General features: G+C 40.0%; 1 protein-coding gene across 1 annotated transcript in view; it reads right to left on the reverse strand.

Moving 5' to 3' along the window:
- KCNK1 (potassium two pore domain channel subfamily K member 1) overlaps positions 1-17,682 on the reverse strand; it is a 58,197-nt gene that overhangs the window by 1,540 nt on the left and 38,975 nt on the right. Inside the window, exon 2 of the mRNA XM_016941092.4 lies at positions 3,452-3,847. Coding sequence (XP_016796581.1) covers positions 3,452-3,847 — 396 coding nt within the window. The remainder of the gene's footprint in view (positions 1-3,451; positions 3,848-17,682) is intronic.

The raw sequence follows: 17,682 nt of genomic DNA on the forward strand, positions 1-17,682 counted from the left end.
GGCTGTGTCCCCATCCAAATCTCATCTTGAATTCCCATGTGTTGTTGGAGGGACCTGGTGGGAGGTAGTTGAATCATGGGAGTAAGTCTTTCCCCTGCTGTTCTCATGATAGTGAATAAGTCTCACGAGATCTGATGGTTTTAAAAAGAGGACTTCCTCTGAACACATTCTCTCTCTCTTTGCCTGCTGCCATCCATGTAAGACATGACTTTCTGCTCCTTGCCTTCCACCATGATTGTGAGGCTTCCCTAGCCACATGGAACTGTAAGTCCAATTAAACCTCTTTCTTTTGTAAATTGTCCAGTCTCGGGTATGTCTTTATCAGCAGTGTGAAAACAGACTAATACACTAAACTAAATCAAAAATTTAAGAATGTATGTTGATATTAAATAGGTCCTTGTGCATGGCTATCTACACTTGCACCTAAATCCAGCAACAAAGCCAAGCTCTTCATTATCTCTCAGTTGTTTTTGGACATGTGGACTACTCACTGGCCAACATTACCAGTTTCTTACTGGGAAAATAAAGGATAACTGTTGACTCAAGTAAAATGTATTGCTTGGAATCTGTGATGGGAAATGGTGATTTAAAATTCCTTCCATCATTTTAAAAATGAGTTTTCAGAAAAAAAAATCATAAAAAGGAACAGAAATGTGAAGATGAAAACTCCAAGATAACAAAAATTCTGATTTTATGTCCCAGTGGTAAAACATTTGAGAAGGATTTTCGAAAATGTATGAAGTAGGGAAGCTAAAATTGGCAGCATAACAGGAATAAGGAAACTAATTAACCCAAGAATACAAAGTTTTAGTATCTTCAGAATCTGACTATAGGTTTTGAAAACAATATCGTGCATTCAATGTGCTCTCCTGTACTTTAAAAATAGTAATGACATTGTTAGACTAATTGATGGATCTCTGTCTTTTCCTTTATTATTCTTATTACTATTTTTTGAGACAGAGCCTCATTCTGTCACCTAAGCTGAAGTACAGTGGCATGATCTTGGCTTACTGCAACCTCCGCCTCCCAGGTTCAAGTGATTTCTGGCTAATTTTTGTATTTTTAGTAGAGATGGTGTTTCACCATATTGGCCAGGTTGGTCTCGAACTCCTGGCCTCAAGTGATCTGCCTGCCTTCATCTCCCAAAGTACTATGATTACAGGCATGAGCCACCGTGCCCAGCTTCCTTTATAATTATTTTGCCAAACTCTTGAATGCTCACAAAAATATCCATGGGGTTTCAGACAAAAACAGGGGTATTTTATCCTGCCCACATCTAATATATCTTTGGAACATTCATTTGTTAGATACTCAGGTTCTTGACGCTCAAAACATAAACTAATTCTATGTAGATTGCTTTTTAAAAAATGATTCACATTGTAAGAAGTGATAAAATGTTATGTAAGGATTTAGTATTATATGAAACACTGAAGAAGTTAAGTGGTTGGGCAAAATTTATGAGAAGACAATTTATATAAGAGAAAATTATTGTAGCTAGCAAACATAATTACAGAAACATTCTACTTTCCAAGTCACAGAATAAAATAAAATAAAACAAAACAATCACCTATTATATGAAAAGAAAGTTAAGATAATGTTTATTTGGCTATTAAACTCACATACACAAAAAACATCTCTAATGCTACTGGCCATCACCACCCCAGGAGTGCTGAAACTGTCACACTCAGATAATGCTGGTGACGTGTCAACTCATAACAACATTTGGAAAGCACCAGGTCATTATGTTCTATGAGTCACAAAAAGGCGTATTCATTTTGCACCAGCAATCTCATTTCTTGGAAGAATATCAGGGGAGGAAATGTGTATATATACAAAAATATTCTTGGCCAGGTGGGGTGGTTCACGCCTGTAATCCCAGCACTTTGGTAGGCTGAGGCGGGCAGATCACGAAGTCAGGAGTTCGTGACTGGCCTGGCCAACATGGTGAAACCCTGTCTCTACTAAAAATACAAAAAAATTAGCCAGGTGTGGTGGCAGGTGCCTATAATCCCAGCTATTTGGGAGGCTGAGGCAGGAGAATGGCTTGAACCTGGGAGGCGGAGGTTGCAGTGAGCTGTGATCGTGCCATTGCACTCCAGCCTAGGCAACAAGAATGAAACTCCATCTCAAAAAAAAAAAAAAAAAAAAGGAAGTTCTCTACAGTGTCATTTATAATACCCCTGAATTAGAAGAAAGCTAAATAATGAGCAATAGAGGCATGATTGGATTATGGTTTTGCCACCTGGTGAATACCATATGGGCTCTAAAAATAATACCTATGGTAGCTACAGGAAATATAAAATTATCCTAAGTAACCATTTGGCAAAAAAATAGTCTATTTAACTTGTATGGTAGCCAGGCACTGTTCAAAGCATTAGGGATTTATGAGTAAAGTCTGTTTTGGCTGAGCCCATGGTTTAAAGGAAATGTCAAAATACATACAATTCAACTAAGCATTTTGTAGGGTTAAGAATTACAAGACAGGGCCAAGACAGAGCATCTGGCTGTTTGAGTATCTATTATGATTTCCTAGAAAACGTGACCTGAGCCAAGTCATAAATTGAAAAATTCTTAAGAAGGCAAGACAGAAATGAAAACAGTAGGTACATTATAACTGCAACTGTGTGCATGCTGAAAAGGACAGGAGGGCTCACACAGAAATGAACAGTTTCTTGAAAATGGATGGTTAAGTTTTCTATGATATTGCATTGAATTTAAAATGAAAACTGTTAAAAAATTATAAATCCCTGAGCATCTGAATTTGAATGCCCATTTTATTTTCCACACACAAAATTCTGGAAACAGTTAATAGAGGCGAACTTCTAAAAAGAACCAGATGGACAAGTGAGGTAAGCAGCTCTTTTAAGACTTTTCTGGTAAATTAAAGAGAGTGATTGATAACACGCTCTATCCGAGGCCTAGTTTTCTTGGCCTTAAATATTTAATAAAGTAGAGCAATCTTTTTTTTTAATTAACAGTTGGTTATCAAGTACATTCTGTATGATGTATTTTTACACTGTCATTTATAACGCCTACATTATTAGTAAGAAATTCATCTGTAATTTTAAGGTGTTGTGAAAAATATCTCAGTAATAAGATTTTTGCATAAAGAGTTTTGAAGGAAATCATAAAATGAAATGGTTGAGAAGGTGGTAAATTCGGAAAACTTCTCAATGAGAAGAAAGCAATCAGTGCTTTTATGAATGACCCCTCATTGGGAGGTGAAGTGGAGCTTGCAATGGCAAAATAGAGACAGAAGCCTGTAAGCCCAGCTACTTGGAAGGCTGATGCAGAGAATCCCCTGAACCCGGAAGGCGGAGGTTGCAGTGAGCCAAGATCGCGCCACTGCACTCCAGCCTGGGCAACAGAGTGAGAGCTGGGCTCAAAATAAATAAATAAATAAATAAAATAAAGGAGACAGAAGGAGCAGCCAGGGAGCTGTAATACTCACACGTGATCCCAATCTTATAGAGCTCTCTGAATTTTTGATTGTAGCCTTCCCCAGGCACATAATCCCCCAGGCCAATGGTGCTCAGGGAAATAAAACAAAAATAAAAGGATTCCAGGAAGTTCCAGTCATCCTCCAGGACTGAGAAGACAGCGGCCGGGATGAAGAAGAAGCAGGACACAGTGACAAACCCAAGGAGCACAGCGTGGACGATGGCCACCACCTGCTTGGAGAAGCCCCAGCGGATGTGGAAGTAGAGGACCGGCCTGCGGGTGACGTGCACGGTGATGCGCTGGACCACAGCCGTCAGGAACAGGAGGGTGAAGGGAATGCCAATGACGGAGTAGATGATGCAGAAGGCCTTACCCCCATCTGACAAGGGCACGGTGTGGCCATAACCTGCAAGGAGAACAAGGTCACTGAGGCGAAGAGGAAGAGACAAAGTGGCAAACACGTTTTTAAACAATATATGCCTATCATCTGCCCTTATTCCCCTCAAACCAAAGAGAACAGCGAGACTTCAGGTCTGCCACTTTAGGGGCTCTAGTATAATTGTCATGTCCCAGTAAAATTCAACAGTGGTCACCGTAAGTTTGAAAGTCCACCATTCTTTGTAAAATCCAACGAGCAATTCCAACACATCAGGGTCTCTGGTCTTGAATTCACTATCAGGCTCAAACACAAGTTCTGTGTGCTAAGAAGCTAAGGCCCACACCCATCTTAGACCATCAGGAAAAACTCATCCGAGGCTACCCACTTCACCAGGGCCAGTCTATCCCCTCCACCCCTTCAGTTCACTTTCCCCAAGGATCCTCATTAGTGTGTAAACCTCAGTCTACACTCACCTCCCAAACTACTCAGAATGTTCTAACAGGAATGACTGACAAATAAAGGTGTGTGAATAGAACCAAGATAATATGAGTCCAGTAAGAGGGTGGAGTAGAATCAATGAAGATAGAGATATCAAAAAGCGGAAGAAAAATGAAGATTAAACCATGCCATGTCACAGGATCAAGCACTTGTATACAGCACCCATGACATGAGTAACTCCATCTTAGGAAAAGACTCCATCTTACATTTCATAGGGCACTTTGCCAACATGGACAAGATGTTATGCTTAATAAATAAAGTCTGCATCCTACCAGATAAGGGCAAAAACAAGCACATTCTGTCACTATCAGTCCTCGCCAGAGGACTCTGTGGCCATAAAAAGAGCAGGACATCGGTAGCTCAAAACGGCCATCTCAACTGACACTGCCTTGCTGTCAATTGTGATTAGCACTTGGCATTTGCTGGGAAGGCTCTGCCCCCACTGAAGACTCTTCGTTGCAAAACCTGTGGACCACTTGCCTGGCCCCGACCAGGGGATTCTTTGGGTCTTTGTTGCTCTCCCAGTCTCCCTTGACTGGTTTGTTAACCCTTCTTCTTGTCCCTTTTCTCTTGATGTTATATGTTACTTTGTTTGTTGTGAAATGTTTGATCTGTAACACTTATCTATTGATTAAGTATACTATTATGTATGGTTTGCAATACAATTGACTTGTGAAGTGGCTTGTGTGACTGCAGCTCTGACTACCGAGTGAACAGAAGGTACTAGGGAGAATTCCCTCCTTGGAATTCCATGCAGCTCCTGGCTTTTGTGACTGAAATAGCATCAGTAAAAGTGTGACACTATGGAAAGGCACAAATGTGCATGGACGTGGTTATCTCTTACTCTGTACTGCTCATGAGAATACTTCTTGTAAAATATTTTGCCCAGTTATCTGGTTAAATGGCACATTCATAAACTGACACATTTCCCCCACCCCCCCGGTCATTTCTGTATTTTCAAAGATGTCATAAATTCCACAAACATTGAAAAAATTACATTAGGACCAGTGGTTGAAACACATGTCTGTTTTACTTTCTACCTGGTTGAAGTTTTTCCCAAATCTAGCTAATGAGGGGACACTTCATCCAACCAACGCCAACAGAGAACCCAGCTGGGCATGGGGCCTGGTGGCTATTTTTAAAATCTCATGAGCACTTCATCTTAAAGAACTAACATGTCTGAACAAGTCAATTCAGGAAAAAGCCAGCTAAATACATTTTTTTTTAAATGAAATTGGATTCTGAGAAAAATCCACATAGGTGATTATAATTGAAAAGTAGTTTCAAAATCTGATCTCTAAAATACACTCAGCTTAAAAATAAACAAACTCCTTAGTTGCAAATCCCCCAAATTCTCTGCCTTATACTTAAGGCTTATACAAGAGTATGTGGTTATTAAAAAGCTTCCTTGATTATTCCCATGTACGGCCTCACCACGGCAGAGGCAGGGTTCTTGACCCACTGTCCCAGAAGGTACACAGTTTATGAATGAACTACAGCAAGGCCCAGGAATCCTCTGAGATTGTACATCCACTTTCCCATGGAGAGATTCCAGGGCTTTGATTCTCACAAGGGGTACGTGTCCTCAAATGGTTAAGAACTACTCTTGTTCTGAGTGTTGGCTCCTGAATCCATCTGGTCCCTGCACACCCAACTGCTCCTGGAATGCAGTGACTAATTTTGGGCATCATATTGAAAGAGGGAAATGGGCAAGTTGGAGAGTGCCTTGAGAATAACATGAAGGATGGTGCCAAATAATGTTCATGCTACATATGGAAGCAGGAGCCTTTGAATGTTTCATTTTGAGAAAAAAAAAATATGTGAAGGAAGAATGAGACTCGTTCTGAGGAAAGCAGCTGATATCACAGAACCACCTGAACTAATGGGAGCTACAACTTCAGCGAGGCACCAAGGAGGGATGATCCGATGATTGCAGAGATCTGGAAATAGAATCTGAAAAATGGAACTTTATTTAACCATAAAAAAGCCAACTGAAGGCCGGGCACGGTGGCTCACCCCTGTAATCCCAGGACTTTGGGAGGGCGAGGCGGGCGGATCACGAGGTCAGGAGTTTGAGACTAGCCTGGCCAACATGGTGAAACCCCATCTGTACTAAAAATACAAAAATTAGCCGGGCATGGTAGCGGGCACCTGTAATCCCAGCTACTTGGGAGGCTGAGACAGGAGAATTGTTTGAACCCATGAGGCGGAGCTTGCAGTGAGCTGAGATCGCGCCATTGCACTCCAGCCTGGGTGACACAGTGAGACTCTGTCCCCACCCCCCCCCACCCAAAAAAAGCCAACTGGAAAGCGATTCGCAAATGTAGTTACCAGCTTGTGACTGAAAGTGTTAGGAGATATTAATAATAGTGCTCACATGACCAGAAGGTCAAACAGAAACTGCAAGAGATGAATTTAGCTTTGGCACTGATTTTGTCGAGAAAACATAAGATCAGCTGAGTCAGTTGGACTCCACGAAGGCCTTTAAGTCTATGATTTTATTACTTTTTTTGGTAGCCTTTTTATAAATTTTTGTAAATCAGCTTTACTAAAACTGTAACACACAATCCAAATTTTCCATACCATCTGTTGCAATAAATTACATAATTTAGGTTCTAGTAGAGAAAAAAAAGTAAACAAACTTCTAGTTTAAAAATATTTTAGCTTAGGAATTTTCTCTCAAATTATGATAGCTCTTTTCATTAGAATGTTAACTAAATCTCATTTACTAAAATGTTATCTCCAAGCAATAAAGATAATCATTATAAGACTCTAAGACCTCTCTCTGCAGTAATGGCATTTTTATGCTAGTACTGTAAAAATATTATATATTCCCACTAAGAGATTAAAAATCACCACCACGCAGATCCTTACTGAAAGTAATTTTCCTCTCCTGATGTGTACATAAATAATTTTTTGGTAATGGAAAGTAAAATATAAAATTTACATCTCATTTGCATTCCATACACTTAGCACAGGCCACATTGAGTAAACCACCCTCTGCACCAACTACAACACAGCGCTTCGTTTGCAGTAGACGGCTTAATGCATCTGACGGAAACTTTCAGTCCTATTGAATTTTAATGAAGTCGTGAATAATTTACTCAAGTCCAGTCAATTGAACCTTCAGATAGATCATGAAGCAAAATTCATATTTTTAAATCTTATAATCATATTTAACTCCATTACAAACCACGAAGAATTTAGCAAAATGTTAATAGACCAGGCTTACTTGGGTTACATTTTTCTAAGGCCAGTCATCACATAATTTTTGGAACCAAAAGATTGAACATAACAAAGACTGCTGAAAAAACTGACCTCAAAATTAGTTATAATCCTGAGGCAAAGCTCTCACTCACTAATGTTCTTGTATTCTAGCCTTCTACTCCACAACTGCTGGGTTTCCTGTTATGAGCTTGCATCTGTGAGGCATGTATGAGTATACGTATAATGGGTGGTTGCAATGATGACAGTCCCCTACTAAATTTGCCTTCCCATCTGGCTACTCTAATTACAACAGCCCTGACACTATGCTGGCTAATATCCAATCAGGGGCTATGCTTCGCTAGATTTTTCTGGTATTTAAATGCTCCTTAATGAGGGCCAAGACAGAGAACCTTTGTGGGCTCCTATTGAGAACATCAGAGCAAGTCACTGATATGCAACTTCTTCACATACACCAGATGCTTTTGAGAAAGGTGTAGCTTACAATGGCCCCACGTTGTGACCCTGAGTCTGTAACAGTATCACTTATTTGCATTATTTAGTATGATATGGAACAATGTATACATTCTCCATTAAGTTAGCTTGATACATGCAAAAAGAAGAGGAAGAGGAGGAGGAGGAGAAGAAGAAGAAGAAGAAGAAGAAGGAGAAGGAGAAGGAGAAGAAGAAGAAGCAGCAGCAGCAGCAGCAGCAGCTACGAAAGAAGAACCTCAGCCTCTCCACCTCAGCAGAGATACTGAAATCAGTCGCAATGTTTCCCCTTCTGTAAAACAGAATTTACTTTGCAGTCCTCGACTTCAGCTTATTAATTATCTCTTTGCCGCTGGACTGTGTGGCCCTGGAGGTAGACCACATCCTCTCCTACTTTAAATTTCTCCAGGATCCCCAAACACAGTGCTGTCCAATCTGCAGTGAACCGTAACACTGGTGCTGTTAGTGACTTCAGTGTCACATGGGTCAGAAACTCACTGTATGGGGAAACTCATTGCACGGTGATGAATAAGCTTCAGGTCAGGTTGACTTTTTCTGTGATTTTCATTTTGCACTTTGCTGGAAATAAGTTGTTTCATATTTTTTAAGAGTTAATTTCAAGATATCTTGCATACAACAGGTCTTCATAATTCCCTTTTTTGATAGCCATACTTTTCATGGATAAACTCTGTTCATCCTTCCCATCCATGCCATGCACACAACAAGGAATGTACATCTTCCGTTATTTTGCTTATGTTATAAAAAGAAATTTGCCAGAGAGAGAAGGCTCAAGGGAGCTCTAAATAGACTGAAGAGAAATGCTGACAGAATGAAAGTGGGCTACAGTCAATACACGTGACCAAGGAGGCACAGATGGTAAGAGGTCACAGAGGTAACAAGTCATGGCAGGTGCAAGTGGTCTAGGATTTTCTTGGGATCACTTTTTACTGCCTCATTCATTTAATACTTTTCTAAACACTTATTGTTGTTTCTACTCATTCATGAATGGTTTCTTGCTAACAAGCAAAGACAGAGAGGCAATGGCATTCCTAGTTGGGACATGGCATCAATTCTTTACCTTACAGTGGACATCTGAGAGAGGGACTAAATTAATACACCACACTTAAAAGCTAGGGGAGCCAGCAAACAACTCAAGTGCCACAGATGAGAACCTTGCACTTTTTGCAATGAAGTTTCCACTAAAAATGGCAGCGCAGTGAAAGAACAATTAGAAATAATAACTTAGTCAAGGGGAACTCATCATACATCCCTCAGTCTGAGGAGGTAGGTTCTGGAAAGGAGGAAAATGGGCTCAAAACACTCAATAAAAACAGCCACACCTTGCCATATGTGTATAAGCTGTAGTGTATGCCATATGTGTATACTTGCCATATGTGTATAAGCTGTAGTGTATGCAGAATAATTGTGAATCTTCATAACAATTTCCAAATCCTAGAGTTGTTATTTCTACTCTATAAATTAAAAGACTGAGTATTTGAGCGTTTAGACAATTTGCTCAAAGTCATACAAATAACAAGTTGAGACCATAATCTTTGCACTCTACCACTCTAGATATATTATATGATACAAAGAACATGGATGCATCAAAAGTCAACTCAAGTCCTAACATTATTTCTTAGGTGCGCTCAGTGAGAGGGTGGTGTTACTCGCTACCTGCAAAAGAAGAACAATGATGTCTTTCCTGTGGTTCCATGAAGCTGATTCTAAGATAGTGAGACTGAAATGAGAGGACAGGAGAGCGCAAAAACAACGTTTAGTAATGAACAAAGGACCGTGCAACTCACACACAGAACTGGTTGGTGGAAGGTGGAGCCTAGGGTAACTCTACAGATATCAGGAGGTGGGTCAGCAAAACATCTATCAAGGGTCCGAGAACGTAGGCATAACCTACATGCCTTTCATATTCTTGAAATAGAGTTCGGAGCCACATAGATGAACTTCTGTGGTAAATAGTAAGGTCATCAATGAAGACTGTCCCTAAATTGTGACAAACAAACATGAAACATAACAAATTAGTGGTGATCTTCAAAAGTAGAGTTTCTGTGGCAATAATTAATATCAGTGATATAAGCATAAACTAAATTCCAATAAAATACTTATCTTCCTATTTAACTATTTAATGTAAACGATAACTCTCAAGGAATCCCTGTTTATAAATAAATATCTAATTGCAGAGATACCAGCTAAGTAAGATAGGATGTTCAACAGCCCAAAGAATGAGTTATATTCTAAAGACATTAACGTAAATATCAGGTAAAAGTAGAAATCAAAATTGTACATTATGATTATAAATTACTCAATACATAAGTATATTTTCATTGTAAAATATTCAAACAACACTGATGCAGCAAATGTCCCCTTGACTACTCATGTCCTCTTCAATTCTAGTTCTCTCCAGAAGTTACTGTTAGGAGTTTTCTTTTAACAGTATATCCTGGAGATGGCTCCATTCTGAAACATGAAAATGGCACTCCTCTGGCTGCAGTGTGCAGTACTGTGTCTTCCAGGTGAGAACTGGCCCCTTGCCCTGATGTAGCTTCCTTTTCCTAAGAAGGTTCTCTTATCATCCTTGGCCTTTCTTCTGGACTTCTCATGTTTGTTTGTGTTTCTTGTGTTTGTTTACTTAAATAGGAGCTTGCCGGCAGTAGAGTCAATGTACCACATAACGACGTTTCAGTCAATAATGGGCCACATATATGACAGCGGTCCCATCAGACTATACCAGACCTGAAAAACTCCCATCCCCTAGCAATGTCGTAGCCATGGTAACATCATAAGGCAATGCATTACCCAAGTGTCTGTGGTGATGCTCGTGTAAACAAACCTCCTGCGCTGCTATTTGCATAAAAGTATAGCACATACGATTATAGTGTATGTATATATATTGACAATGATAATAAATGACTGTTACTGGTTTATATAGTTACAATTTTTTACTAATTTTTATCATTATTTTAGATTGTATTCCTTCTACAGGACTTGCCTGAAGCTGGTTTACATTTGACATTTTTTTAATAAAAAATATTTAAAATAAAAAAAATGTCAAATGTAAACCAGCTTCAGGAAAGTCCTTCAGGAGGAATTCAGAAGAAAGCATTGTTATCATAGGAAATGACAGCTCCATGCGTGTTACTGCCCCTGAAGACCTTCCAGTGGGACAGATGTGCGGGTGGAAGATCCTGACCCTGTGTAGGCCTAGGCTAGTGTGTGTGTTCGTGTCTTAGTTTTTAACAAAAAAATCTAAAAAGTAAAAAAAACTGAAAATTTTATAAATAAAGCTTACCAAATAAGAATATAAAGGAAATATTTTTTCAGCAGTATAACATGTTCGTGTTTTAAGTTAAACGTTATCACGAAAGAATCAAAATTAAAAACATTAAAAAGTTTATAAAGTAAACAAGTGACAAAAGCTAAGATTAATATAATAAATTAAAGAAAGAAAATAAATTGAAGAAAGAAAACAATTTTAAATAACTGAACTTAGCCTAAATGTCCAGTGTCTAGAAAGTCTACAGCAGTGAACAGTAATCTCCGAGGCCATCACATTCATTCACCACTTACTCACCCAGAGCAACTTCAATTCCTGCAAGCCCCATTCATGCTAAGTGTCTCATACAGGTGTCCCATTTTAAAAAATCTTTTATACTGTATTTTTACTGTATCATTTCTAGGTTTGGATATATTTAGATCCCCAAATACCATGTGTTACACTTGCCTACAGTCTTCAGTACAGTAACATGATATACAAGTTTGTAACCTAGAGCAATATGCTATAGCATTCAGGTTTGTGCACTCTGTGTTGTTCACACAATGACAAAAACACCTAAGGATGCATTTCTCAGAACGTATCCCTGTCGTTAGGTGACGCTTGACTGTAGTCTCATGTAGTCTCATTTTCTCTCTTGGCATCTAGGAGTTAGCATACAGTCTTTTATATAAGGAACTGTTTTTGTTAGATGATTCTTGCTTAATATGTAGTTTTTCCTTTTAATCTACCTGCTTATTAATTATGTGTCCAAAATTATGCAATCAAAAAAATCGAATTTTCTAATTTTAAAGTAAGCAATTGGGCCAAATTAAAATTTCTATTATACATGCTTTCTTTTCTAAGCATTAAACATTTTCAGGGTTTATTCTCTATGATTTAAAAACACATATAATTATTTATTTTGCCCCTCAAACTAGTAAATGAATGATATCCAACTCTAATGGATCCCTGTTGTCCCATTTCTATATGGTTTCTTTTCCCTAACACTGTTTACAATTTAACTTTGAAATGTGTTGAACCTTTCTTAGCTTGAGAATTTAAATTATGATTATTTGTCCTTATTTTTTCATATTTTTAGAACTGTTTTTCCATCCATTTTAAAAATATGGATCCCTGCCATGTCTTTTCACACCACCCTCTGCATACTCTCACAAATGAAGATCATCTCATCAGGCCTTGCTTCCTAAAACTGAAATTTCAAAAGAAACATGTATGTTACATACAATTATTCAAATTCTTTATACTCCTTTTCTCCATTCTCTCTAAGCTGGTGAGTACCTGGTTGACAGTCCAGCTTTTGATCAGTCACCTTCTGCTGTAGGAGGCTAAGTTTGTCAAAGGGATAAAAAAAAAAAAAATTTAACACTTTTAAGTTATAACTTAGTAAAATTTGCAGTAAGATATTAAATGTTATAGTAGGACAGCATAGGTAACAGACCAGGCTGTCTTTCTCTCTCTCTCTTTCTTTCTCTCTCTCTCTTTCTTTCTCTTTCTTTTCTTTCTCTTTCTTTTTCTTTCTTCTTTCCTTTTTCTTTCTTTTCTTTTCTTTCTTTTTCTCCCTTCCTTCCTTCCTTCCTTCCTTTCTTTCTGTCTTTCTTTCTTTCTTTGGCTAATCATCGTCATTACACAGTTCCTTATGAAAATAAATTCTGTAACAATCTCTTTATCATCTCAGATCCCTGCAGACAATACGGCTTGGCTTGTTCAACAGTACCATCTACTGCACACTGCTGTTTGATGTCTTGCTAGGTTACTGCGGGCAGATCATGGTAGCACAGGAACATGACCCACTACTGGATATGGGTAATAACCACATTGCTTCACAGTTTTAATACAGCTTTCCCCCAATTCCAAGCAGTCACATTTCAAAAACATAAGAATCCTACCTAAGGCTTTTCCATCCCAAAATTTACTGACACTGCCTTGGTTGCGGGGGTTGTGGATGAAGGGGGACAAAAAGCGATGAGAAAGCAGCTCTCGTGAAAAGGTGGATTTGTCCCCCTCTCACCAAAGCTAAATTAAACTCATCCTCACTCATCCTCACTGCCCATCCTCCCAGGCACAAACCAAATGGGCTTCTTACTCAGTACTGGCCATCTCTCGGGCAAGATTCCCCTTTAATATTTTCTTACTAAATTACATGAACAGATTAATTAGAAAAGACTTAAAAAACAACATGCTATCTAATTCTCTAACAGCATATACTTACAATGTATTATGACTAGGACCAAAAAAAGTAAATAAAAGAGACTTAAAACAAAGCTTTGGGCTGGGCATGGTGACTCACACCTGTAATCCCAGCACTTTGGGAGACTGAGGTGAGAAGATTGCTTGAGGCCAGGAGCTCAAGATCACCCTAGTCAACATAGTGAGCTCTGTCTATACAAAAACTAAATAAATTAGCTGGGCATGGTGGCATGTGCCAGTAGTCCCAGCTATTCGGGAGGCTGAGGTGGGAGGATCACTTGAGGCTGGGAGATTGAGGCTGCAGTGAACCATGATCATGCACCACTGCACTCCAGCCTAGACGACAAGAGAGACTCTGTCCCAAATTAAATAAATAAATAATAAAGAAATAAATAATTGAAGCTTTGTCACCCTTGTGTGAAAGCTGATCACATGAAATGAGTCATTCTTGTCATACCCAACAAAGACAGAATCAATAAGCCAAGGGGAAAAAGCACTCAGGGTAAAGAACATTGCTCCAAAAAACATAATTTTCTGCAGGCCTGGCAGCTGACACTGCCTGCAGTAACCTGAAACCAGTTTTGTCTAACGACTACTGAGACGACCTGCTGCAACTCTCAGACTGGGTTTACGCACCACCCTCACTTATCAGTTGAAGCCTGCCAGCTCCTCAAAACCTTACTGGTGCCAATGAAACTTCTCAAAGAGCAATATGCAACATTTCTCCTTTTTATAAAACCTCTAACCTTCTCTTTGTTCTTCAGAGAGAGCATTTTCAGTTCACACCGGAGACTCTCTCTTCCAGGTTTGTAAACCAGTATTGCCAGTGAAACTCTCTTTTCTGTTATCTAGCCATCCTGATGGTCCTTTGGATGACACTTGTTTAATCCTGTAACCCATTTGAATGCAGAGATGTCAATATTACAATTACTGATGGTCTCACAAAACTGTTGTTTCCTTCAGCATCCTTTCCTAGGGACTTGAAATCCACAAAAGTAGAATGCTTTACGATTAACTGAAAATGATGAGAAGCAACCACCAAGCATAAGTTAAAGAGCTGTCTAGTATGCCCTTGGCATTGGAGCAGTTTTTTTTTTTCCCCACGTTACCTCAGTTGCTCCTCATCCAAGGGTATCTTAGTCTGTTCAAGCTGCTACAAAAGAATACCACAGGCTTATAAACAACAGAAATGTATTTCTCACAGTTTTAGTGGCTGGGAAGTCTCTGATCAAGGCACCAGCAGATTCAGTGTCTGGTGAGGGCTGCTTCCTCATAGACTTCTCACTCTAATCTCACAAGGCAGAAGGAGGAAGGAGTCCCTCTTATGTCTCTTTTATAAAGGCACGAGTCTCATTCACGAGGCCTCCACCCTCATAACCTAATCACCTCCCAAAGGCTCTACCTCCTGATACCATCACCTTGAGAGGGTGGGGGTTAGGATTTCAACATATAAATTTGGGAGAGACACAAACACTCAGACCATAACATTCTACCCCTGGCATCCCAAAATTTCATGTCCTTCTCACACGCAAAATGCATTCAGTCCATTCCAATGGTTCCAAAAATCTTAACTCATTCCAGTATCTACTTGAAGGTCTGTAGTCCAAAGTCTCATTTAAACAGCACCTACATCATATACGGGTGAGACGCAAGGTATGATTCATTCTGAGGCAATTTCCCCTCCAGCTGTGAGCCTGTGAAATTAAACAAGTCAAGGGGCTTTCAAAATACAATGGTGGGACAGGCATAGAATAGACATTTCCATTTCAAAAGAAAGAAAAGAATAGAAAGAAAGAAAAGAAGAAAGGATAGGTCCCAAGCAAAGTCCAAAATTTTGTCTGGAGAATAATCTTCTTTGGCTCAATGCTCTCTCCCCCAGGCCCACTAGGGCTGTGGTCCTGCTTTCCCAACCCACGGGGGTGGTGGCCCTCCCCAAAGGTTGCTCTGTGCCCCTGTGGCTCCAAGAGCTAGAATCGTGTCTATGACTCTACAGGTCTGGGGCTGCTGGGGTGGTCCTACCACTCGGCTATCCTGGATGTTGCTCTATTAAGGGCTCTCTGTGGAGGTCCCATGCTTGCCTGCTCAAGCTTTTGCACATTGGAGCTGTGATGGAGGTGGCAGCCCCAATTACTTCTGAATCACCTTGAGCAACAGGTTCCACTTGGTTGACTAATCTCCTTATCAGATGGTCATTTGGCCGCACCCTTGGTGTTCTTTCCCAATGTGCCTTCTCATTTATTTATTTATTCTTTTTTAAGAGATGGACTCTCACTATGTTACTCAGACAAGTCTCAAACTCCTGGGTTTAAGGGATCCTCCTGCCTCCACTTCTCTAACAGTTAGGACTACAGGCATGAACCACTGTACCCGTTATCTCATTCTTCATAATATGGCTAGGGTGAGAATTTTCCAAATCTTTAAGTGCTGCTTCTCTTTGATTAACAATTCTGTCTTTAAATCTTTTCTCTCTTTTCACATTTTAATGTAGGCTGTCAAGAGAAGCCAAGCCACAACTTTCACACTTTGCTTAGAAATTTCCTTATCCAAATATGTAATTTCAGTGTTCACCACTCTACCTTCTGCAAAACACTAGAATACAGGCACAATTCAGCCAAGTTCTCTGACACTTTTTAAAAAAATTTTTTTTCTTTTACTTTAAGTTCTGGGATATATGTGCTGAACGTGCAGGTTTGTTACACAGGTATACATGTGGTTTACTGCATCTATCAACCCGTCATCTAGGTTTTAAGCCCTGCAATGCATTAGGTATTTGTCCTGATGCTCTCCCTTCCCTTTCCCCCCCACCCCGATGGCCTTTTCTCCATTGTCCAATAACATGGTCCTCATTTCCCTCTGAGACCTTATCAGACTGGCCTTTATTACCCATATTTCTGCCAACGTTCTGTTCATGATCACTTAGGTATTTTCTAGGAGGATTAAGGCTTTCTTTATAGCTCTCCCCTTTTCTTTCTGAGCCTTCACCAGAATCACCTTTAAAGGTCAATTCACAGCAATGTAGGCTTTTTCTAGTGTGCACCTCAGAACTCTTTCCAGTTTCTACCAATTACCCATTTCCAAAGCCACTTCCACATTTTTTGGTATTCATTAGAAGCACTCCCACTTCTTGGTATCAATCTTTATATTTGTCAGGACTCTCTGAAGAAACAGAAGCAATAGGATATATATAGATATATAAGAAGAGATTTATTATGGGAATTGGCTTATCCAATTACGGAAGCCAGCAAGTCCCTTGGCATGCCACCTGCAAGCAGAAAAACCAGCAAAGCCAGTGGTGCAATTCTGCCCAAGTTTGAAGGCCTGAGAACCATGGAGGCCAATGGCATAACTCCCAGTCCAAGGTCAGGAGAAGAGAGAAGTCTCAACTCAACAAAAGACAAATAGCCCTTTCTCTCCCTTTTTGTTCTATTCAGGCCCTTCATGAATTAGATAACGCCTACCCACCTTGGTGAGGATGGATCTTCTCTACTCAGTCTACTGATTCAAATGCTAATCTCTTCCAGAAACACCCTCACAGATGCACCCAGATGTAATGTTTTACCAGCTACCTGGGCATCCTCTAGCCCAGTCAAGTTGACACAACAATTAACCATCAGTCAGGGAAGAGGTTTCGAAATGTAAGTTTTATTATTATTCGGGTATAGTGAGGCCAACAGACCAGGGGATATCTGCAATTGAAAAGACAGCTTGTTCAGGTTTCAAAAGTGGGGCATGCCATGCCATGCTGTGGGGGCACCTAGGGAAACATCAGTTGGTCAGGACACAAAGGAATCAAGGGGGGAGCTTTACTGTGGTTTCTGCAGGAATAAATGGGTGAAGCAGCATAAGCAGGTTTAGGGTTAGCTAGTTTGAATCATTTCAGCAAGCTTTGGAATAGGAGTTGTCCCAGTTGTCTGGTACCAGGCTCTGGGGTGACTGAGGCAGAGCATTAGTGGCTCAGAAGGTGAAAGCCTGATAAAGAAGGTGGCTGGGGGATGGGGCTCCAGAGTGTTCAGTTTGCATAGGAAAGGCATGCTCACAGGTGAGTCCTTTACTATCCTTAGGAATTGGCCAGCCCTGGGAAGGGCAGTTCCTTCAGGGTCAGCAAAGCCCAAGATGTCAAAACATCAGAATAAAAAGATAATACGGAAGGAGCTTGTGACCAGAGCCAAGCTCTGCAAAGGCATGTCCACCA

This window comes from Pan troglodytes, chromosome 1 (assembly GCF_028858775.2).
Source record: "Pan troglodytes isolate AG18354 chromosome 1, NHGRI_mPanTro3-v2.0_pri, whole genome shotgun sequence".
NCBI lineage: Eukaryota > Metazoa > Chordata > Mammalia > Primates > Hominidae > Pan > Pan troglodytes.